This window comes from Lates calcarifer, linkage group LG18 (assembly GCF_001640805.2).
Source record: "Lates calcarifer isolate ASB-BC8 linkage group LG18, TLL_Latcal_v3, whole genome shotgun sequence".
In the NCBI taxonomy this organism is placed as follows: domain Eukaryota; kingdom Metazoa; phylum Chordata; class Actinopteri; family Centropomidae; genus Lates; species Lates calcarifer.
In genome coordinates, this window is record NC_066850.1 from 9,726,814 (window position 1) to 9,752,602 (window position 25,789).

Here is a 25,789-nt window from a genome sequence, read left to right on the forward strand (position 1 = left end):
GCTGGCAGGTTAATTGCCGCAGGCACGGCCATGGTCTCCCTCTGATCTCGCCAAATTAATATTAACATTTGCAACCGTGACAGGACATAACACGACAGCATTTGCGTCCCCTTTAGATCACAGCCGGCTGAAGTTGTGGCGTGCGCGCTGTTCCTGAGTGTGGCATGGATGCATGATGCAAAGGCGGGATGTGTAATTTTAACGGTTCTGCATTTAGGTGTGTGACTTTCCAGTGATGCAAACACACTCCACTGCCTAATATGTCTGGTGTGCAGACAAAGCTTTTATTGCCTTGAGGTGTCATGTAGAGGGCTGGCTACCTGTGGCAGAGGCTTTTATGTCTGTAAAAATGTTGGTTTATGGGCATCCTTTAGGAGCCAGCTTTGACTGTTGCCAAAGCTTCCACAATGAGGAAGGTAAAATGCAGCTGACGTGTTGGCAGAGGTGGCGACTGGCACGGTTCAAATCAGTTACAACCTGAGCTTTATTGCTAGTTTCTTTCTTCTCTTTAGTTCACCTCGATCTGTGCTCTTATTCAATCTCTATCGATCGATGGTTTGCATGACCTTGCTGCGGGAGATTGTGGGCGATGTTAAAGGCTACACGCCGTCCTTTCATCCTTTCATGCTCGTGCAGACTTATTTTCAGTTGAGCACACAGCCAATGAACACACACACACACACACATCAGAAGACCACCCCCTCCTCTCTCCACCCCCCCCCCTCGCAGATGCTCACACACAGGTAGAGGTAAAGTGCACTCAAAGACAAATGGAGACACACACACACACACACTTGATGCACAGCCCCCTTTCCCTTTCCCGCCTCCCTAATGGCAGCAGGCTGGGTGTAACTCTACACCCATGCCATCTCTTTTATCCCAGCTCTGTCTCATTCACTACTTACTGCTCAGTGTGTCCACATGTGGATGTCAATGACTGCAGGACACATGAAGGCAATATGTTGTGGTTTAGTAACGTTTGGATTATTTATGCTCTGCTGTATGGATCCATTAGCAGAATGTGTGCAGGATTAATTGAATATTTAAGGAAGGAAAGCAACAGTTGTCAGTAGATTGTAAATCCATGAGGGTGAGTGTAAACATCTGGAGTGTTGCAGATAGGGTACCACTGACAGAGTGCGCATAACTAAGATAAATTGTTGGTATAGGTTGGCAGTGTGCTCCCAGTGACTCTGGTGCTCTCAGATTGCTGTGGATTACAGTGATGCGGGCAAACACCAGGACACCCGTGGCACCAGTGCTTCCATTGCAAATCACAGGAGCAAAGATGACTGACATGTACCTTTTCATTTAACCAAAAATAAGTTCAACCCTTATGGTCAGTTGGAATTAAGCCATTCTCCCGGGTTTCAGTAATGTTTTTTCCTATTGTTTTACAATTGATCAATTTTTGCTTTTGCTTTATGAATCCCCAAAAATCATCATATTTGAACTTTTATTGGTAATTTTATGTGAGGTGTCACTGGATTGCCCTTAAACTCTTTTTCCTCCTCTGCCCCATTCTGTGTGTCCCCACATATACAGGGTGTGCTCATGCTCAGTAAAAAGCTTGATGAAGGTCATGACACTAAAATGTATTGAATGACCGCAGATGTTCACAGACTATTTTTCATTTTATTCACCTGGATTTAGTCTCCCGCCGGTATGCAAAGATGACTGTACATCCAGGGTGCTCTCACACCTGTCTTGTTTGGTCCTGACCTTCGTGGTTTTCAGTTCTGTTCTGAACTAAAATAGCAGGTGATGACGACAGGACGAAACCTTGGTTCAGAATTTGATCCAGATGTTCAGGTGTGAAAACATCCTGACAATATTTGTTTCTTTAATTAAGTCTGTCTCAAGGTTTCCTCACATGTCGCGTCTAATTGTTTTCTAATTGAGCCTTCTGCACATTGCAGGTCTAAAATCCAGATTTTTTTTTTCTTTACCCAGAAATAGTCTATTATAAGCACATCTGTAAAATTTCATCACCTTCCTTTGAAAATTTGTTGTGTAGTGAAAACCTTGTATTTCTACCATTTAGACTGCTTTTTATATTTGTATCTGTTAGGATTACAGCCTTCGATTCACAAAACCCTTTAAACCCACTATGAAAAAATGCCTCAACCTTAAAGCGAGGCGATATGTAACTTTAAATAATAATAATATTGCTACTCAAAGATGCTTTATGAAACAAGCTGACCCAGTCACATTTAAAACAAGAGGTAGCAATAAAAAATGGAATGGAAATACAAGATTGTGTTTAACTTTCATTTGAAGAGTGTAAACTGCGCTTCAGGTCGCACAAAATCCTCAAATTCCCAGAGAAGAAGTGAAGTCAGTGTCCTCAGTGGTCGCTGCGGCCTCTGAGAAACCAGTTACATGACACTGTGGATGTGACAGCCTGGCGTAACATTTTTCTGTGACAACGTGCTGAATATCTAAGAGCATTTTCGCTGTGTTGCGGCGATGGTGGTTTTCACCTGAACCGCATCAATTAGCACCAGCGTTGCTCTTTCATCATGCGTGACTGTTGCATCAGCCCCAGAATGTCGCAGCACTGCAGGTCAGCCTGGCCAGTGCTGGCGATGAGTTAATAGTTTGCTCCGTCTACTCAGTAGACCCCCAGTTTGAGTGCTGTTGAATGTTCCTGTGGCGGTGATTAAATCAAATAGACTTGAATTGTTGTTTTCTTGGCAGGCCTGTCTCTTGGTTGTCAGAAGTCTCTCTGGTGCAGGGAGCCATATGAATGGGATTTCTCAGCCCTGTGAGTGTACCATGCAATCTGGCCCGTTCCATTCACAAAAAATGCTGTGTCACTCTTTTCCCCAACTGTCGGTCTGATATGGATGCCAAAGTGGGCAAAGAGTGGCGTGCAACAGTTTTTTTTTTTTTTTTTTTTCCATTACCCTTTGAGCTCATCAACGCAGCCTGTAGATGCACTTTGTGCTCAGCAGCATGCCAAGAAATCAAACACAGACATTATTTAAAAGTGGAATTTCTCAGCAGTCAGCTCCCCTGGCGGCCACAAAGCGACGTGTGTAATCAGCATAGCGCTCCTAGTACAGATGCAAGAGAACTGCATTATCATCAAAACAATATGGTCGCGCACTCTTGTTCATGTTGTGAGAAACTGAACTAACGGGGTGTTACAAATGTTTGAATAGTTGACCTCACGTTTCATAACAGATTAGCCTCTCAATAAGCTCTTATTAGGCCCACTTTTTCTCTTGTTTTACTCCCTTCTAAATGACCATCTCCTTGCTTAATGAGTTTAAGAGTTATGAATTCCATGCTTGACGATAACAAAGCTTTAAACACACTATTAAGTAATGCCTGCTTTTATTTTAGTCTCTCTGTAGTCAGCTCAACAAGCACGCAGTCGCACAGCTTATCTCCACAGCCACAGAGTGTCATGTTGGGTCCTCTGCCTGTTCTGCACACGCTCGCACTCCACATCTTTTTTGATGTCTCCCAGGTGGTGAATAGTGCTGAATTAGCCTCACATGGCCATATATGGCTCAGGAACATACTGCTGTTTTGTGTGTTGCTCCTTATCTACTCACACAATTGTTCCCACTAATGAGATTAACTAAAGACATTCAGGAAATTAGCTGCGGCCTGCTGATTTGTTCTCGCCAAAAATGGAGTGGTTCTACGTAAGTGGCAAAATGTACATCTGTCCCATATAGATAGTTCACTGCCTGCTTCAGTTTTACTTTGGGGGAACTCTAAAGCACCAGGGGTTTATCGTTAATTTTGTCTTCTTCCCTCAGTTTGTTCATTTCGCTGAGTTAAGTGTAGTTTAGATTAAGGATCAGTGGTTATTTACAAATAAAATCAGATTTTACATTAGGGCTGAACGATTTATGATTTTTTTTTTCAAATTGCAATTTGAACTAATGCAAAGACTGAGATTACTTTTACAACAGAATGCGTCAGACATGTATCAACATTTGAAAAATCACCACAGGCAGCAGTACGACGAATAAAAAGTTACTGCAAAGAAGGCAAGCGAACGTAGTGCTACTGTTTGTTTTGTTAGACTTGTTCTATACTTTATTATGTGTATGTTCTATACCAATTTCTGTTACAATTAGAACAGTTTCTGTAACTTTCTGAAATTACCAAAGCGTATCAACCGAGCCTTCGGGTGTCATGAAAACTAAGGTCCTGTGAATGGGGTCCTGAAACCGTCCTCTACTGCTGTAACATGCCACTCCAACAGGGGAATGTGCTTGTAAGTATAAATAAGTTTGGAATGGGCTTGAAAAGCCCATTGTGCTGGAATTCCCCATAAAAGAATCATGCATAACTCGAGTTAAGGTTTTGCTGTGTTCGACTTCTCTCTCTTCTCCTCATGATTTGATCATGTTGAGCACTCGGCTCTGCTTTTGTGTTTGCTGCAAGTTTGTGCTGCCAGCTAGACTTGAGTCTGCCACCAGGTGTCTGAGCTTGGATGAGGCTGCTCGGCAGAAAAAAAAAAGGGGGGGCCTCTGGATTTGTTGCACTGATTGGGAAGAAAACCTCACTCCTAACCCCCTGAATAATTCATTGATTGGCATATGGCATGGAGAGAAAAGCCCCAATGATCCTGCCTGTCTGTCTGTGTGCATTTCTCATTGCATCTGTGGCCCACAATGTGTTCAATTGAGCATGTTGCTGTTCCTCCCTCCCGTGATTTCGGCATAATTTTAGCCTTACATTTAACATCTTTAACCAGCCACGCGAAATTCAGTCACTTAAGCTTCATCTTGTTTATACAACATTCTTAAGGTTTGCTGCTACAAGTACCAATTTCTCTCCACAAGTATCATACTGGACAGATAAAATCTTACATATTCATTATTAGACATGCATTTATGCTAAGCCAAAGTCTGACACGCTGGTGGAATTTGAGGGCAGATTTCCTGGTGTACATTATCATAATGTGCAGTGATGTTGCATTGCGGAGGAAATGTGCATAGAACGACGCTCTTATCAGCACTCATTCTGTTCCAGGCTCTTGTGAATATCTGTTGACCAAGGAGCTGTTTTAATGGGGGTCAAATTGGCTGCTCAGTTGTGAGGAAGTAGCATTGTCACTGTTAGCGAGCACAATCTAGGCAACATCTGCATCCCAGCTGGCAATAAGAGCTCTCAGACTGCTCATTCTTCACACTGCCCACTGTGGGTGATTAGTGTTTATCTGTCCAAGAGGATCACAGTAACTCTTACCTGTCATCACTACGGCCTGCCTGCACTTCTCTAGGGAGAAACTAATGACTGCTTAATGCTGCTTAAACATGCCCTCCAATAACTGTATGTCAAATATTTAGCAGCAGAGGAGTGAACATTATTTGGGGGAAAACAGTGGCTGTTTATCACTAAATTTTGCTCAACGTTTCATACCAAGATATATTTCTATCCATTTTCTGAATCGTAAGTTTAACTAAAGAGACAGGCCTGATGCCTTTTGAATGGCACATTTAAGCGGATAAACGTTTCTCTGAGTGATATGGTTTGCTTTCAGTTTCCAGGAAGGCTGCTTTGGGTGCAGACAAAAGCAGATCAGTCAGTGCACTTTTCCCTCCGCATCTATTGATTTTTCATAGACAGTAGAAATGATTCAAGGGGCAGTCACGGTGTGATCAAAGCATAAGGTGCAGGGACAGGACAAAAGGGGATTGTATGTGCCATGAAGCAGAAAAACATCCTCAATACACTTTTCGCTTTCCGCACTGGCTTAGAGGAGAAAATAAACACCATTAAACAACAAAAATGTATTTGGCATTTCAGGGCGTCTTTGTAGGTGCATTGTGGGGACAAACGGAGATAAGTGTGTACCAAGGAGAGGTTATGAGTAAAAGATCAAATGTAAAGGTCAAATTTCAGAGTTAATCCTTCTAAATCTGACTTGATGTACAATGAGAATACCAGAAAAATCTATTTATTAATTAAATTAAATTAGTAATCTTTCCTAGATGAAAATTTGCTACATTTTTCCTTTTAACCGAAATCAGTCAAATGGCACACAAACCACTACAATCAGCATCAGTATTGCCTATAATGCCAGATTTATATGTATTTTTACACAACCAGCACCTTCCTCCCTGTACACAACTAACATGTATTGGGCCATAGTCAGGATTAAACCACTACCTTCTACTTAAAATGCACCACCGATGTCCCGGTCTGTCCACCAGCTGGCCCGCTCTCCAAGCGAAGGCTGGCATGTGCAGCGTGTCCAGCCAAGCAGCACGCAGGCTTGGTCTCTCCGATCTAAACGGCAGCGGATGGTGGCTGAATGGGGAACTGGTGGGAGTCTGGCCGGGTGCCTGGGGAAGATATGGGAGACCCCAGCTTACTGCCAGAACATGCTGAGACACAGACCTGCCATTATAACCCACCCAGAGGGGACCAAGTCTGGGCTAAATAAACCTGGCCTGGGTCAACTCACTGAGTGACTAAGGTCCACTGTTAGGATTAATTCGAAGCGGTCATTAACCTGTAAGTATTTAAAGCTGCAGGCTTTTGAATAATTGTTGCCTAAAGACCGAGCAAGTGACTGACACTTGCTCATATTTTTGTGGAGGACTGAAAAAGGAAAGGGTCAAAATACTGTATATTTAGCTGTCCCTTTGATGTTAGCTTATAGCACCAATCATGTCAGTGTTTGTTGCTCTGGGAGACCTGCTAAATGCTATTTTTGTGATGTGGTAAATCTAGCTGTTCAGAAATGAAATACTCAAACTGTAAAGGAATATATTTATGCATATTTGCACTACTGGGACTTGGGTGAGAAGATTTATTTCAATTTTGTGTCTGCATACAGTAGAGAGACTGGTCAAAAGCATAGCTAGCCTAGCTTAAAACAAAGTCTGGAAGCTGGGGGGAAAATGGCTAGCTTAGCTTTGTGCCTTCCAAAAACTTAAAAACTTCACATGCTGCTTCATGTATCAGAATCTGACGTGTAATAACAAAAAATAAGACACTCTGATTCAACAAGCATTCAAATGGCTTCAGTGGTTGTGCGTGCAGGATGAAGTCTTGAGGATGCTAGTTTCATACAGTTCCACAGCTTTGACTGAAACCCAAGTGATTTTTAGATGTATTGGTGGCTACTTTGCTGGTTAATGAGATGAAATATTATTATAAAATTATAAATATAATTATAAATATAATTTTAGTGCTGTTGGAAGGTATAGTTTTCTTTTTTGACTAAAGCTGTTTCTCCCTTGCTTAGCTTAGCTTGCTGTGGCAAGCTAGGCTAAACATGTCTGGGACTGGGAATGCTCTTTCCACTGTAAAACTTGCATTAAATCATGGTGAGAATCATATTTAATCATTTTCTCTTTTCAAGTTTTATGTTTACCTCATCTGTTTAGATCTGTATATTTCATTACTTTTATTTATTTATTTTCATTTCTTCATCACATGACACAAACTTGTGATAATGCAAAGCTGGTTTGAGCCCATCCAGTTAGGATGACTCCTGAGGCTTTCTGAAGTCCCTCCGGGAAGCTGGAATATGGCTTCACATATCCACTATAGCATAGATATGGTGTATTATGCAACTCGATCTGGGCTGGCCCATTAAACAGCACAAGCGTGAAATCTAGGGCAGAACGCCCAGCCTCCCAAGACGTCTCTGCAGCTTTGAAATGCCGGGGTGACGCTTAGCCGAGCTCCAACTGTGTCAGGCCCAGTCACATAGCCATACAAACAGCAATAGTGGATATTCACACATGTGGTAGACACGTGACACGCACATTTGTTTTGTTAAACACAAAGATGAGTGGATGATCTATCCCTTGTGTGAAATTGTTGTGTTGTAGTGCTCCATTTCACATATACAAATAAAATAAAAGTAATAACAAAAATTACTTACTCTGAGCCTGAAACCAGTTAAGATATTAAAGTTGATTTGGTATAAATACAATACACAGACAACAAGACTTTTTTGTAGTTTTAATTCAGAAAACTGTCATCATATATACTTTTAAGTTTTAAACAAAGTTAAAGACCAGTGGATTGAAAAACCTCCGGTGGTCAAATTAATGAAACAATTAAAACTCTACTTTTTTTAGAAGGAAACATCGCTCTTTGGTTCATGGTACATGAATGACAGTAACTCTGTCTGTTCTCTTTGATGATCTCTGTCTAATCTCTGATCTTCCTGCTCTTTGGCAGAGCCAAGATGATGTGCGAGGTGATGCCCACCATCAGCGAGGACACAGCGCTGAGCCAGCGCGGCTCTCAGAGCAGTGCCTCGGACCCGGACTCCCACTTTGAGCAGCTGATGGTCAACATGCTGGACGAGAGGGACCGGCTGCTGGACACACTGAGGGAAACCCAGGAGAGCCTCGGACTGGCCCAGCAGCATCTCCAGGACGTCATCTACGACCGTGACTCGCTGCAGCGCCAGCTCAGCTCTGCCCTGCCACAGGTAAGCCACACCAATGCTGCTTTTTACATTTTTGCCTTTATTGACTGTGTCATAGTGTAAGTATAGACAGGGAAGCTGGGGAGACATACAACTAATGTCCATGGCTTAGATTGAACTAGGGACATTATAGTAACATAGTATGTATCTTAAACTTTATGCCACCACCAGTACACCTGGTTTTCACTAATTTTATCTGTGGATCTAATTTATATTTTATATTTTGTGATTTGCAATCAAATTGTTGTATTAAATTACTTAAGCACTTGGTGTATTTTGCACACAGTACATTTGAACTTTGAACTCTTTGATCTTCCAACCATTTTGTTGGTTTAGTATCATTTTCCATAAAGTCAGTGTATTATATAGTGATGTGTGAATTCTTATAAGGTATATAAGGTACTTGAGGAGAGATACTGGTGCTGCATTGTCAGGAAAGTGGAGGAGGTCAGGAACAGATCGCTGGGTGGTATTTTTGGGGTGTTCTCTCTATAAGGAGATCACGGGCACACAGGTATTGAGCATGACAGTTGGAGTGTACATTTTTGGCTAAACCTAAACTTAGTCAGCATGGCATGGTTTTTCCATCCACCTTAAGAGGACATTCTGAAAATTCTTCTCTCTGTGCTGCATGAGTTAAAAAAGCGATAGCTGATCACGCCAAGTTTTTGATTCTTCAGAGAACAAGTATCTCTCAAAATACAAGAAGAATTTCTGCAAAAGGTTGCATCACTTTGTTCTCATTTGGATTCCTACAATGCATTTTAGTGGATAATCTACAATTTGCAGCAAGTGCAGTGTAAAATATATTCTTCCTCAGCAGTACTGTATCCCTCATTGAAACTTTGTGTAATTAACTTTTAACTCACAGTGCATTACTTGATAACACTTAAATGAACATGGCACAAACATTGTGTCCTCCAGTACTATTACTTTGGAAGATTTTCCAACTTGGTGATTCTCATTAATTCCAAATTAAATCATGCAAGACAGTTTATACTTAAACTTTTTTTTTTTTTTGCTTCCTTTAAACATTTGGGAAGTAGGGTCTAATTACCAGTATAAGCATATAACTGTGTGTGTTGTTGTAGTTGGTATTTAATTAGACATTCACTGTGCATTCAACCATGTTGGTTGTATGACACCGTAGAGTTGCCTTTGTATGCAGTCTGTACAGTGAACAGAAATTTTGGTGTGGTTTGTCCCATGTTTTAGCAATATGCGGAAAAAGAAAAGCATTACGTAATAATTTCTACAGTAAGCGGAGATTAGCGCTTTCTATAAGTGTGTCAGTAATTCTAGTCACACGCTCTCTCCCCACTCTCATTCCAGAAGACTCTGGAGGTTTGCTGGTGGAGAGGAGAGAACTTTGTTCGCAGGCGGTGCCCACTGATAGCACAGTAATCCGCATGGTTTCAGAGACACAGGCGGGGCACACACTGCGTCTGTATCAGCTTTGGTGTGATCTCACATTAAGGCTTAAAAGGGGTTTGAAGCGTTAAAATGATACTTCCTATTTTGAATTAATCCAGCCAGGAAATTATTTTATATCTTTTTTTTTCTCTCTTTTTGCCCCATGGCCTTTGGAATAATTTGAATTAACCCACTTACACCTCTTCATTCTGAGGTGTGGAACGGATTGTCAGAGAGTGTGTGTTGAGATGTTATAAATATGCCTTTACCAGAGCCTGCCTTTGCTGTGTTTTCATCTTGGATTTGTCTCAGACTGCAGTTTTGAACTCTGGGTTATGTGGTCTCCAGCTCATACTTCAGCCTCGGGGCTTTTATCTTCCTCAGAAGTTACACAGTGGACATAATATACAGTTGAGAGTACAAGACAGAAAATGGGGAAACCTTAAGCACTACAAAATGCTGCCCATAGTTTCAGTCCATTCTTGGTGAAATAGCAAATTTGAGTCTATCTTCCTCTCCTGTCCAAACGTTCCCACAGCTCCATTTCCAGAGAGAGCAACCAGGGCTGGCAAAGTGAAATAACATTTCCATTATCAGACAATTTCACTGATGTCCACCTGGCAGTAGGGGCTCTGTGGTGGCGCTGTTGTGATATATTGGTTGTCATTGTGTAATGACGGAGCTGACATACTGTTCTGGTGCTTTTCCTGGCACCTAGGCTTAAATTAGATGTCACTCTGGTGATTGGGATCCTCCTGGCGACATCCTGGCACAAATGATTCCATTAATTAATCTGATGGCGTCTTATTGGCTTGTATAGTATCAGCATTACTCTAATGGTTTATGAAGAGGTTTGTTGGACCTTGGTAATTATACAGAGGCATTTAGCCAAGGAAGAGTGGCCTCGTTGTGCTTCTTTTTAATATGCAGATAAGAGTTGAGCTTGCAGCTTCTGCCTTTTTGGACAATAAGAATGAGCTGATTTCACAGACGCAGTCATCACCTTTGTGCTTGTGTGTTATGAATGTCTTCGCTCTTGATTAGGCTGTAATGATTTTGCTGCATCTGACACTTCTTTTATAACGAGACTTCTTTAATATAGATGTAATTTTGCAGCAATTTTCGAGGGACCAGCAGCGTGGAACAATGCTCAGATAATCATGTAGTGGGATTCTTAAAGAGGGCAATAGATAGCTTCCAGGTCTTTCTCCCCTCTGTGTGTGTGTGTGTGTGTGTGTGTGTGATTGCAGAGGAGGTGGTGACTGAAGAGAGAAGCAGCAGGAGCTTCAGTTTTAAAGACAGAAGTGGCCTCATTTAGGCGATAGGCAGGCTGTGAATGTGTCTTTACTGATATCACTCCTCTGTTCCCCAAGCCCTGAGCACTGGCAGGATTAGGCGTTGGCCCCACCGCAAACTTCTCTCTCTCTTGTTCAAACCCCCCCACCCCTTTCCTTTTCTCTCTCTCTCTCTCTCTGTTTCTGCTGTCACTGCCTTTTCTGTTATGTTGTGCTTTGCCTTGTGTCTTCCTCTTCTCCTCTGTTTTTTTTTCCTTCCCTCTCTCCATCAGAGGTCACGGCTCTGCCTCACATCATGACACTTTCGACTGATCGGAGTGACATTCGCCGTCCCCGCTCGACGCTTCCAGGCAACACCGCATCCCCCCTTACATGCATAACAATCCAACAGTGCCCCTGTCCCTTCCCCGATTCCTTCATCCTCACCCACTGTCCCCTGTCTTCTTTTTCTACATTTCATCAGGCCATTTTGTTATAGAGCAGAAGAACAGCAGAGGCAACCATTAGCTGTATATGTGTCATACACCCAGTCGCTGCATGACATGCCATGTGTACATTGATGCTATGAAGCATCTGACTTTAACGTCATATTTAAAGAGATGCTCCATCCAAAATCTGTCTTTCTAAGACATTATAATCTATCTCAATTACTCATCTCTAGTAAGCTTCCAAGCTTGTTGCTTGGAATGGCAGCTGCAAAAGTTTCCAACTCAGAGTTACAGCAAAAATCATGTTCCAAACACATAGTTTTTCCACAGCAATGCCTACTCTTTGCCTTGAAGCGCCACAGGGGTATGAATTTAATGAGCATACAGAATATACGCTTTACAGAGCTACTTTTCAAGCCTCCAGGAGGTCAGTATTTGGCACTCAAAGGATAGATTTTCGGTGGAGTACTGTGTTCCCTTAGAGCAGCTATTTGTAACTTTTGCTGTCACTACAGTCTAGAGGAAACGTTGTGAATTCAGCATCAAACTCCTTCCTTTTTGTCATCAAAAGCTGTTTCCAGCAGTAGAAATCAACAGCAATGTTTTGCTTCTAGTTCTACCACTTCTTTTCTTCTACTGAAGTTAGCATGCTAACCAGCTAGCCCTGGCCCGGAAGGCCTGTCTGGTTACATTCTGATAGCGACTCACTGTAGCATCCAGACTGCCCTGAAGAAGTAGCGCTGCCCAGAAGGTGAATTCTTACCTCTTGTATTATAAACACAATGATGGCTGAACCTCTTTGCAAGTAACCATCACTACCGGCGGCAGAGAAAACTCATGTATAACTCCTTTAAGTGTCTTTTGAAAGCAGAAACATAGTGCAAATACAATATGGATAGCTTTAATTGTCCCCAAAGAGGAAACTTGTTTCTGTAATGTGTTTATCTTCCAATGTAATATGGCGCTCTGGTTTGATGGCCATTGAAGCTCAGATTGTTTGAGCACAAAATAAGTAGTTCTGAGAAAAGAAGTATAAAATATATGACTCCCAGTCTATAGCCAGCATCGTGCACAATGATGAGACTATTTAATTACCCTCGGTTTGATATTATATTTGTATGACGCATAATTAAATATTTAACAGTTGGGTAAACTCAGCAAATGAAGCACTTCCCTGCTGCTGATGCAACATGTATTTTGTTGCAAAGGGTGAGCAATTTCTTCTTGCCTCTAACTATAAGCCTCTCTGGGAAATGAGGGGTACTACTGTCATCCGAAAGCCTGGTGTTTTTCCTTGTCTCGCATTATTCTGCCTTGTTTCCTCTGCTACAGTGAATCTGCTCGCAGAAAAGACTCCCTACCAGTACTCAGTGGATTCAGTTCAGAGAAAGAGATAGGGAAAGACATGTAAAGCATGCAGACGGCTTGAAGCTTAAAGTGGCACGCACATGTGACCCTCGTCCCACCCCCCTAACCCCCCCTACCCCACCCCCAAACGCCCCCTGTATCGTCACACATCAGACAGGCGAGCTGGCAGACAGGCAGTGTTCTCCGGAGCACTCAGCTGTGCGTTACTGTACTCGAAGGGCCCTGAGGGACTGCGGGAGCCTTCTCCCCACGCTGTTTATTTACTGTTGCCAAACATGGTCGACTGAAGGCTGCTGCCGCTGATGTTCTCCGCAGCAGCTTCCGCTCCTGCTGATCCTGGTCACTGGCACCGAGCTGTGGTCTTTGGCAAACACAAATTTGTGTTTTAGTCCTATAGATTTAGAGGAAGAGATGCCTTGGAGACAGAAATCATTCAATAGTTAAATTGAATTTTAGTCTGTGGAGCTAAAGTGTCACTTGACCTGGCAAGGGTGATCGACAGAACAAACTCTGGTTAACATGCTGTAGGGTGTTGCTGATTTCTGTTTTTCTTTCATCATAACAATGGCATTTTGATCCTGGATGGTCAGCAGGTGACACTAGAAGCCCAGATGACCTTTTAAAATCATGTGAAATGACAATTGAACAGGCTCTGTAAGGTTGTAACTGTGAAGTGGGATGCCATTTTTGCTTCTCCAAATAAACAAAATGTCCATGAGACATGTGACTAGGCTTTATAGTCACACAGTCACTGCTCTGTGATTTAGTCATAGAAAGACAGCCACTTTTAAACTGTGTAATCTCCCGTTTTGGAGGGGTGTATTTACTTTTATTTATCATTGAAAGATTGCATCTACTGTATCTTATCTGTATCTAAAATTTTAATCAATCTGAAGAAAATAACCCTTAAACTGAGAAGGACAATATTTTTAGATTAATTGTTTTTATTCACATTTAGATTCAGAAATCTAATAATATAAAAAAAAAATTAAGCAATAAAATTAAATCATAAATTAATGTGTAAATCTCACCTATTGGACACTCAGGACCAACAGCATGACCTCAGATCCCCCAGACTGGAGAGTGCTTTATCTGCCCAACCTGACAGTAATGAGATACCAGCCAATTGATCACTCACACAACCGATGTTGTAATGAAAGCTAAGACTGCACTAGATTACTGTACAGAGCAGCCAATTGATCTGTGGTTTGTTCATTCATGACCATCCTACTGGCTTCAGTAGAAATTACAACTGTGTCTTTTCCTTCGACGTCTCTCATACAAAAGGGTGATTGAGCCTGAAAATACACTTTGATTTCTCACAGCAATTACACTTTCATTTAAGGATTAGTAATTAGGGCAGTAATGGATTTATCTAACGGGTAAGCACTGTGTACATCTCTGGTATATCTGGTCATTACCGGCCTGATTTAAGTCAATGACGCCCCCCACCCCCCACCCCACTGTTTATTAATCATACATGACACAAACATTTGTCAAAGGGTCTATCCGCAGGCATGCAACCATGTCCTCCCATCCCTCTTAAAGCTTCAGCAGCCAATATTGCCAAATGAGTGTTTGTAGTCATGGAATGTACCACTGTGGGACCTTCATGGGGGTGAATGGTGAACCAGTAGAGGATGGAGCAGCAGTGAGAGTGAGGGAGGGGAGATGGTGAAGCTCCCTGACAAGGGCAGAGTGTGGAAACAAAGATGACTAAGCTTGTCGAGGTGAGGGGATGGGAGGTGAATCCTTCTTCTCTTTGCTTTCTGATTTTTTTTTTTTTTTTTTTTTTCCCCTCCTCGCTGCTCCCCTTCATCCACCCCCTCCTCCCCGTCCTCTCTGTTGCTTGTACAGGAGACCCTCTGGGCTCCAGCAGTCAGCCAGTCAGCTGGTCTCCTCCGCCAGAGCAGCACATGATTTTCCATGATTACTGTTATTGTTTGTGCCCCAGTTCACGCCGCCTGCAGGCTAGATGTGCGGTTGATGCGTGGTATGGAAGAGAGGAGGAAACTGTGCAAAGACGAGCTAGAGTGGGCTACACGGGAGTTTACCAGTAACGACTTTAGCTGTAGAATACCTCATAATGCCTCATAAATGGCATGATTACGTCTGTAGACTCATACAAGTGAGTTTCATAAGTGGAAAATGTGGACGTTCGTTTATTGATGTCCTTGGCACAGCCATCTTCTGTCCGATACACGCTGTGATAGACATTAGCAGTGCATTTTCCAATCTTCCTGTCTCACAAGCGTTGATTTGCAAACTAAAGCCTTTCTCGTTTTTCTGCTCAATTTACCCCCAAAGCCTTGTTTTTCTTCCCTTCCCTTAATTCGTTTCTCCCTTTAATCTTCTCCAGATTGACAGAAACGGGGATGGACCTTTGGCACACGCCGTATGCATCGAGTGTCTGTAATGTCTCTGACAGAGATAGTTGATCAATACCCTTGAAAGGTTAGGGTCTGATTAGGGAGACAGATCTAGTCCTCCTCCAGATGAATCATCGCTGCTGGTGCCGATGCCAAGCGCTGGATTTGCTGGGTGACCGTTGTCTGACAGCGGGTTGGCGGGAGAAACAGGAGAAAGGGCTCGGTTCAGACATGCCAAGGTGACAAGACAGTGCAGAAGGATCTCCTGCAGATGCAATTATCTCTCTAATGAACAGCACAGTAGGGCACCAGAGTGCTGTAAAGTCAGAAAGTTGCAGGAACAGTACATCAGCCTAACAAGGAGACAGCAGCTGTTTGCATACAAAGTCTTCTTTAGGGTTGTTCAGTCAGTGTACTCAAAGATCACACTAAGAATTTAACTTGTACAAGATAAAATCAAGCAGATGGAAAGAAAATTGAATATTCAGAGTCGCTAGCATCTTTTTGCGCATGACATTAGTCCCACTTAACTCACACTGGCCCCACAGTCACCACAGTTTAACTAGTTCAGCTTTAGTTCACTGTAGTCCACCTGATTAATATTTCTGGAAGAAACCAGTACACTATCCACATTTGCTTCAAATGGTTTAATGAAGCTGATCCTGCAAAAATGCAAAATACCTCTGAAAACTCACTACCACACTACAAGGCAGGACAGATTTTTTTCCCAGTTTTTTACCAGCTGTTTCATTTCTCTCGAGTGTTTGAAGAATCAAATATGAATGAATATATATGAATAGTCAAGAATCACTGATTGCAGTCATTTCTAAGTACCTAGATACACTGAAAATACACAGCTAGATATAAAGTATGCTAGCTGTCAGAGCATGTTTTATCACACTTAATTAAAATTCAAAGTTCAGTTTCAGTTCTACATGATCCATAAAACTGGCATCTCAAAAAATAGGTGGCAGTTAATAATACTAGTAAAAAGATATTTCATCAAAAACATTAATAATTGTCTCTCTGACCTGGCAGAGCATAGTGCAGTCATTGTGATGTACAGTGTTGTCTGTCATGTGCATCTCATAAAAATGTTGGGCATTTACTACTGTATGGAGGAGGAGAAAATATTACCAACAGCCTTAGCTGCTAAAGCTAATGTACTGCACATTTATAAAAGTTACAAAATCCTTAAAGGGGATTCTACATTTACCTTAAATGACTATAAACAACAAGCTTATTATTTGGAAAAGATCTTTCATAGCCCAGAGTCATTTAGTTATCAGGCCATAGATCAAAAATGCAATTAATGCCTGGATAGTGATGTGTTAACTGTTAAAGGGAAAAGGGCAGACGTGCAGCAGCAGCAGTCAGTCAGGCTGTCTACAGCACTGTGGAGACGACTCCGCAGACGGGAAGTAATTACTCAAGCATGACAGACCCAGTTGTAGAATGAAATATTTGGTACTGCTAAGCTACTGCTTTTAGTTGGCAGTTGCAAGGTATTCATTTTTAATCTAGGTCTCCCCTCACATACTGCATCAGTCTGACACATCTTTTGTAGCAGTGAATAGTGGGAGCATCTGCAGGGAATATAGCAGAATCCTGAAAATTTGAATATTAATGTAATAGATCCCTGCAGTTCAAGATTGATCTGAAGTGATAAATCTTTTAGATTGGGGTTTATTGTCAGACCTAGATAATATGTGTATAAATGATGCTGCTTGGTCCATAGTGTCCAATATTAAGCTGAAAAGTGGATGGGGAAGTTGAGAATGTGAGTAAAGATGCACTCCAGTTGGTAAAACATTTGGTGCTATTGACTTTGTTGCTAAAAACTCAATATTTAGTGTAGAGTAGTTGCTGCAGATGTCTTAGACTTCAGAAAAGACAAACCATTAATTTATTTGTATGACAGTACACACATCCCATAGATACAATAAACATCTTAACAAAGAAGCATAAGGAGGGCAGAGAGGGAGGACCCATACTGATGCCTGACGCCATGGAAAGGTTGAGAAGTGAAGTCTCCTCTAACCAGGATTCATGCTGTTGGTTGGTGGTTTGGGAATTTGATTCACTCAATAAAATATGCTTGTACCAAGTGTGTTTAAGACATAGAATATTTATTGCCCTTCTGTGCTATTAGGCATGTTTATTGTGTCAGGTGATCTAACTGAACCTCCAGCTTGTAATGATTTACATTCATAAATCCCTTTCCCACATCTAAGTAAGCAGCCAGATACTGTACGTTGCAAAATCTCCAGGTGTTTTTATTATAATATGTCCCCAAAAACGTCTGATGAATCATTTGTGTTTCGGAAATGACAATGCGTAGGCAGACACAGTCTGAACACTTTGATGTCATCTCCTCCAGAGAGCAAAAATCCACGTGTATTGAGTGTGTATTTGTGTGGGTGGGGTGGAATCAGGGAGGGTGGTGGTGGTGCGGGGGGTTGTATTACCGTTTGCATCACTGTGGGAAGAACTTGAGCATGACTCAGACCCTGAGGCAAGAAATACAGAAATTTTCACATCTTAGTCCACACACACACACACACACACACACACACACACACACACACACATACACATGCGCGTACAGTCTCATCCTCACGAACACAGACCCAAATACACACTCACACACATTCATACTGCTTGCTGGCTTTGCCTGAATGAATTAGAGAACTGGTCCCTAGAGAGCCACTTAAGTGAGCAGAGTGAAATGAGGTTATGACCAATACTTAGTGCTGATCTAGAAATGTAATCCTCCCTCCAAAAGTGACTACATATGTTTATCTTGCCTGCACCACTGATGAATATTACCTCCTCAGTTTTACCAGTTGCTCTGCACAGCCTCTGAAACACTTGAATCTGCTGGATTCCCCTTTTAATAACCAGCTAAGACATGATTATTTAACTATAACTCAAATATGTCACACACTGCAGCAAACGTAGGCTGACTGATGATGAATTAGACTGACATTCATTTCTGACACCGCTGACACAATATCCTGAAGACATGTTGAAAAAGATCAGCATGTAATTCAATTTTTTTTTGGGGGGGGGGGGGGGGGGGGGGCAGCTGCACTTGACTCCTAAGAGCAGGTCTCTGGGTTGGACTGGTGTTTCTGACCATGCAGCTGGTCCCCATTAATGGATACCTTTTAGCTTCTGAATGCTCCACTTGAAAGCCAGAAATAGAGCATGATGTCACTGGCTCTTGGCGCCAGCTGAGAATCTTGTTCAAGGACTCCTAAGAGAGCCGATGCCATGATGTCCTGCTTGCTTTGCTGCATCACAGCTTTAGCCTATACGGTGGTGTGATGAACTGTGCTGCATTTCTCTAAAAATGTTGAAAAATCACACATAATGAGGCGAACAGTGGTGTAAGCTTTAGTACAAGTGTACCTATTTTGTACTGAAAGAGGGGGATTCAGCCTTTTTAACCATGTTTAACATGATCTCTGGGGGATTGCGTATAGATGGCCCGCCATATTCAGGACATGTCGCGCGCCATGTCTACACATTTTAAACTTTTTGCGTGTCATTCAATGTGCATGTCATTTAATGCTGCTTTGGTTAGGGTTAAGGTTTGGGGGAAGTACAGAAAAGACAATGGCATATAAATTCCTATGTGTTTTTGTGATACCAGGCTGCAGTACTAGTGTTGTAGCTGTAGAGTTCAGTCAGTCAGTCAGTCCACCACTTTGGTCCAGACTGAAACAACTATTGGATGGATTGAGTGTTGAGTGTTGTGAAGTTTGGTTGACGTTCAATTTTGGTGATTTCCAACTTTTCATCTAGTGCCATAGTCAGGTAAAAATGTCAGTTATCTGAATATTTTGGATAGGCTCCAGCACCCCCGTCACCCTTAACGGATAAGCGGTATAGATAATGGATGGATGGATGGATGAATATTTTGGTGTATGAACAAATACCTGTAAAACTAATGACGCTCTTGTTTGTATTTGGTGCTAAATAGCAAAATGATAATTATGGTTAGCATTTAGCTCAAAGTGCTGCTGTGACTAAGAACAGCCTCACAGAGCTGAATGCACGGCCATAGACTGGTCTAGTCTAGTCTTCTTTTACCCATTGGTGGGTTATGATTTACTATTATATCCTGTGAAAAATATTTTTTCAAATGGTTGTAGTGCAGCATTTATGATCATTTATGTTATTCTTTTAAGGCCATATGTCTAATCGGTGGACCATATATAAGGATCAAAATCAGAAACAACTGAATGATGAAAACAAGATAAAAACATTAGGGCTGTACGACTTGTCTGATTTTGATTTCTAATACTGTCAACATTATCCAGGAACTGTAGTTGTCATGTCAGTAGCACAAGCCATTGAGTGAGTCTCTGAGAGCAGATGTCCCCCTCTACCCCCAGCTACCTCCAAGGCCACATATGCATTCACTCAAATGAGCTTCTATTCAACAGTAGATCTTTTTATAGCATCAACAAACGACCTATATATGATTTTCATCCTACACCAGAAGCGTTGTGTGACAAGGATGGAAATAAAAATCCTTGGTTCTGAAGGTGAAATATAATGACTTGCTCACACCCTCCGAGGAGTCGATCCTCTGTGTCTCTCTCCATAACTGCATCTTCCCAAACTGTAAATGCCGTACTGCGGCTTCCTCCTCTCTGTGGCAGATATGCCCACATCCAGCTCCCTGATGTGACTCAGGTATCCTGTTGGACCATATGCCTCCCGCCACCAACGGCGTGCATCACAGCATTGAACTTTATAATGTCACTCCTAATCACATGCCTGGTGTTAGGTAATATACTGTGATGGCCAAGCCAGTGCTTCAGGGGGGTGTGGTGGGGAGCTGACATTGTTATGCAGTCAATGAGCCAGAGATGCTTGATATAATTAAATCATGGCTTGGTATGTCAGAGTTTTAATCACTTTCACATGATATAATGTATCCCAGCTTTTCAGTGGCTCTGCTTTGTGTATTTGAAACATCTGAATACTGAAGGGAAAAAGCATTTAAAACTGTTTATCTTTATTGGTGGTTTTTATCTCATAGTCTACCTGCACTCTAGCAGCACAAATGTAGACAACGTGAAAACACGAGTGTTGCAGCAGAAAATCTCCCAGCGATGTAAAACTAAAGCATGAATGTCTTTTTGATAACTGTAAATGGCATTCTGATGTCAGCCTCTCCAAAATCAAATAGTAAGAGCATCCTTCTAGACACACCATTTTACACTAATATTCAGCATGTTGAATAAATCATAGGCGCAGCCGTGATATCTGTTTCCGAGTGACAGCAGCCTCAATACACAAGAACGCAGCGGAGCTACGTGACATATTGCATTTTGAAGAGTTATTCTCGACTAAGAGTGTCCGCTGTCTGGCTTTTTACAAATGCTGTCAGTGTTGCTGTCTGTTTGTATAATTTACAGCTGAATGCAGCAGGTTTTCACACTGGTCAAAGGAATCTGGGGACCTGTAGGGGCAGCTTGGACACAAAAAAATATCTTTTAATTGGAAAACTTCTGGTCCCTTGAATATATACAGTATATATATATATATATATATATATTATATATATATATATTAATACATCTGGTCCATTTTAAGTGTTTGTGCTCTCAAGTGATGCCCCCATTATTGGGTGGCAGAACTCCATGAACACATTTTCACTGATAGTAGGAAGCATATACTGCTTCTGTCCAACTGCCACAGTTCTTAAACCCAACAAGAATTGCGTACGTTACAAATGTAAATCAACTTTAAGTCCATGATTTCTTCGAATTGTAAAGAGAAGAGAGGACATGTCACTCAAAATGCCAGAGAAACATGAGGATTTAAAGATGTTTTGAAAAAGTATAGTTAATTTTATGTAGCAGATGTTCATGGACTTAATAAGGTTCCAAGAGTTTCATCCTGAAAGTCTGACATGAGGATATAACAATGTAATAGGGTAATATAGCATAGAGCAATGTAAGAATAGACCAGTGGCTCACTCCGCATTGCAGTTGGTATTAAGCTGTAAGCTGCAGGTGGCAGTGGTTAATTAGCATCAAGTGTTAGCTAGCTGGCCTGGTTATGTTAGCAGCATTTTGTGGCCCTCTTTTGCACTGTGATAATCATAGCCTGGCTTCCTTTAAAGACAGGGCCAACCCACCCACCGCTCCCACAGCTGCTTGTTTTGTTCCCTGCGCTGAGAGCAGTCATCTGGTGCCAGCCTCCTGTTGCCAGCTGCTGCCCGGCAAGCCTCTATCACAGGTATCCAATAGGGCACATCATGTACTGTAGCACGCGGCCATGTCCGCTCCGCTGCGGTGCTGCACCAGACCTGCCAGATTCTCATAAGCATCATTGAAATAATCGAGCAGATGAAACCCGGAGGTGTTGTCCTCTCCGCTGTATTTATCATTGTTTAGAAAACGTGTCCAGCATGTTGACAGGTCAAAGCTCAAAATCAGCAGAGAATACAGTACATCTTGGGGCACATGAATAAGAAACACACCCCTATTGGTCTTGAAGTGGCCTTAAGTAATACATTTATGTATTAAAGGGTAGTATTGCCACATATTCAGACATGCACATTTGAGTTAAAGTTGTCCTCTGTGCAATTGTCTTAATTTAGTGTTGTTTGTATGAAATATTTCCTTTAATGTGTCTTTTAACACCTAGTTAGAGACAACAGATGGAAATTAGCCTTAGCTCATTTACAAACAAGCATCAGCTCATTTACACTTTTACTGCTGATTAAAGAGGTGAGGACTGTCCCCGACAAATTGATAAATTAAACAAAACAGTTAAAAACAGTGTTTAACCCGGGTAGCGGGGAAGGTGTGAATCTAATGCATGCATCTGCTGGAAAAGAGCTTCATGGAAGTAGTGGAATGGATGTGAAGAACGTTTCATTTGTTGTGTGAGTCACTGTTTTTGCTCTAACCAGCGTCTGACTAAAAGCAACACTGTGCACAGAGCATCTTATAACAGTGTTAGCATGAGTTTGTACCCAAATTGATGCACACAAGGCAGAATAATCGTCGTTAAAGTTTACTTTTCTTAGTGCACAGGCAGGCACACAACTGCAAGAAAACAGGCAGATAAGTAGAGATTTTTAGAGGCCAGTGGGAGGCAAAACTAACCAGTATTTTATGAGACACAAACAAAAACAGTCCTCCAGGTTGGAACCACTGCTATCAACATCTTATGTTGGACTTAACCTGTTTTTCTGAAAATCTAAAAAAGAAATCATACACACTGGTCAGCCACAACATCTAAACCACCTGTCTAATATTGTGTAGGTCCCCCTCTGATCCATCATGATGTGGACAGGGGACCTCAGGGAGCGTCTCTTGCACTGGGACATTGGCACTGGATCCTTTGGGTCCTGTGGGTTGCAGGACGGGGCTTCCGTGGATTCAGCCTGTTCCAGTGCATCCCATGGGTGCTTGATCAGATTGGGATCTGGGGAAGTTGGAGGCTGGGTCAACACCTTGGGATCTTTGTTGTGTTCCTAGAGGCATTTCTGAGCAGTGTTTCTGGTGTGGTGGGAGCGTTATCCTGCTGGGGGAGTGCCGTTGCCATGGGGGATTGGTCTTATCTTGTTTGGTCTATAACAATGTTTAGGTGGGTGGTGCATGTCAAAGTAACATCCACATGGAAGCCAGGACCCAGGGTTTCCCAGCAGAACATTGCAATGTAACAAGATGATCAATGGCTGTACAGTACAGACACTATAAACTAAATTGCTTGTAGTTCCATGCACCAAGTAAATTCCAACAATTACTGCAAAGCATTCTCTGTCGCTTCACGGATAGAGGAACGAGCAGATGTGCTCCCAATCAAAGCCAATTTTACCCCTGTTAGTGCTCGGTGGATGAATTTCACATTTGTGCCTCTTTTAGAAAATTCAGGAAAATTGTAATGGCATAGTGTTGTCTAAACTGCCTTATCGTCAAACAGCTCTCTGCAGATTTGTCCATATATTACAGTGGAGTATGTCGTGTGTCGAGATGGTGCCGCAATGCTGCAGAAATTGAAGCTATTCATACAGCACACTGCTAACTGAGTTACTCAGACGGTCTCTCTGTATAGAAAAATGTTTCCATTGTTTCCAACAAAGAAGCATTTGACTGAAGCCATTAGGCTCGAGTCTGACTGCCGGACCATCCCCTGCACTGCTGCAGCATGTGAGGATCACAGGTCTCATGCTTTATGAGTGCCTTTAAATGACTGATGGCTTCAGGGGACAGTAAAGTGGATTTTATTGAACCTTTTCTTTTCATAGTTTATAACTCTGTGTATATTATTATTCCCACCTCTCGAAATGCACACAGAATATAGATTAGTAGCAGTTCATTTTAATCTGCTGCCTTTGGCTGTGGCTTGCTGCTGAAATTCCTAATGCAGCTAATTACCATCTTGATTGGCCAATCTGAAGCAATCTCCCGCCATCTCTGACAGCATTAGTCATGTAATATGCAGACAAATGCACGGCTCATCACAGATCCCCTGGAGTTTGGATTAGTAACCAAGCATGGTCCATGTCGGTGTTTTTGTCAATATTATGGGGAATATTTATAGGCATAGTTCTGGATGCCTTGTGTTTAGATTGCTTTGCTTGATAAATTCTGTCTGCTCAGTGTTTATCTTAACCGGCCTCGCAAAGAATCCAGGACGTTGTGATAAATTGATTGATCCATAATGCGATAGATTCGTGAGATGATGTCACTCTCCTCTGTCTGTTGACACTGGAATTTAAAAAGCTGTTTTTATAAACGCAGCAGTTCGATGACGCAACCATCAGACAAGAATTTCTTTCAGCCTGAGTCGATGCAGTCAGACTCCCGGCCGAGCGCTGCCTGCCAATTCCTTTTTGGATTCTCCCAGACCTCAAAACCCGGTGACCAACTAGATTGCTTCAGCTCCGTGTGCAGATAAAACGTGATGGGACAGGATGACCTTTAACCTGCGTATGACTACAATAAAAGCAGGAGATTTGTCATGATTTCAATCATGAAGCCTCCAGAGGTTTAGGTTGTTTATTTCACATGGAAGAAAATAATGAGCTTGGCACCAGAATGTTTGTACACAGAACTCTCAGTATAATGCAATCTATATTTAAAGGTTCTCAGTGAGTTGGAGGGTCTTGAACCGGTGTGGAAAGTGTGTGTATGCATGTGTGTGTGGCTGGGTAAATAAATTGTGTGTATAAAGCTTTGGTTGTTTGAGGTAACTATACACTTCATGGTCATATATGACTGCATAGTGTATTATTGGGTAATATATGACACTTAAGATAACAATATGAATAAAAATGTAATAGACTAATACAAATAAAATATAAATAATGATGAATATTGATACTGCAGTGCAAAAGTGTGGCGTTTTAGATTCTGGATACTGAATAAATTGCAGCCAAGTCTGCAGTATTAAACAGCTGCAATATTCAAATGCATCTATATCTTTATGAAATAATCATGTGGTGATGATGCCCTGAGTAAAATACACACACAGTCTCTTGGGCTTGTTGTAAAAATCTAACAGGGCTGGGCAACTGTATCAGCTCTCCTATCAGCTCTCAGTTTTCTTTTCATCCTCACAGTTCAAGTAACATTGCATTTTTTCAGCCACAATACATCAACCGAAGCAGTCGTCGTCTAAGAATACAATTAGCCCCAAAGATGACTAATTGTGTTCTCATTTTGTCATTGAGTGTGATGTGCAGTTGTTATGACACATATCTCTGCGGCTGCGACGCTTGTCTATATTTGACCATCAATGTGACAGTGCTAATTGATGATTTCCTCTCGTTTGCGGAATGGTTACGTGATTCACTTTCACACGAGGGGAGGAGAGGGAGAAGGAGAGGAAAGAGAGAGAACAGATGAGGAATTAAGATACAGAAAGGAAAGCGAGGGAGAGTAGGGAGGGAGAGTTTTTTTTTTTTTTTTTTTTTTTTTTTTTTTTGAACCAGAGAGACGAGGGAAGAGTATGGCGGCAGAGAGATGATGGCGACGGACATAAAGCTGCAGAGAGTGATGTGCTGCACATGACACCGAGGTCAGACTTTTATCACCCTGTGTTCAGACATGGGCTAATCCAGGCTGTAACTCACCCTATACCCCCCTCCCAGTACTCCCCTCTGTCTCCCATTCACACTGGACACTGGCTCATTCAGAGAAAGTAGCCAACATTCATGCACACACACTCCCACATGCAACCTCCCACAAATACAATCCTCATCCAAGGTTGTTGTAAAGTGTATGAATATTTGTTTCTAGTCAGTGTTTTACTGCTCGAGGGTAGACTGCTTCTTGGCTTGCAGTAGCTGGATACAACAGGCATAAATAGCTATTGACTTTTTGTACGTTTTCGGTGCTACAGACTGAAATGAGAATGCCTCAGTGCATGATTTCTGGTATTCAGTCCATAACGGCTCGTCATAAAGGGTTCTATCAAGTAACAGAGGAAATTAAAGATATTTGTGTGTATACA

At 42.0% G+C, this 25,789-nt stretch overlaps 1 protein-coding gene across 6 annotated transcripts in view; it reads left to right on the forward strand.

Moving 5' to 3' along the window:
- The window catches only part of ppfia2 (PTPRF interacting protein alpha 2), a 148,386-nt gene that overhangs the window by 1,044 nt on the left and 121,553 nt on the right, over positions 1–25,789 (forward strand). For 5 of the 6 annotated variants that reach the window (XR_007815053.1, XM_018680889.2, XM_018680892.2 and 2 more), the window contains exon 2: positions 8,173–8,428. Coding sequence is in view for 5 of the 6 variants with exons in the window: in XM_018680889.2 (XP_018536405.1) it covers positions 8,180–8,428 (249 nt within the window). In the remaining variant the exon portion in view is untranslated. Of the gene's footprint in view, positions 1–6,243; positions 6,490–8,172; positions 8,429–25,789 lie in introns of those variants that run through there. The other variant, XM_051077656.1, reaches the window with a different exon arrangement.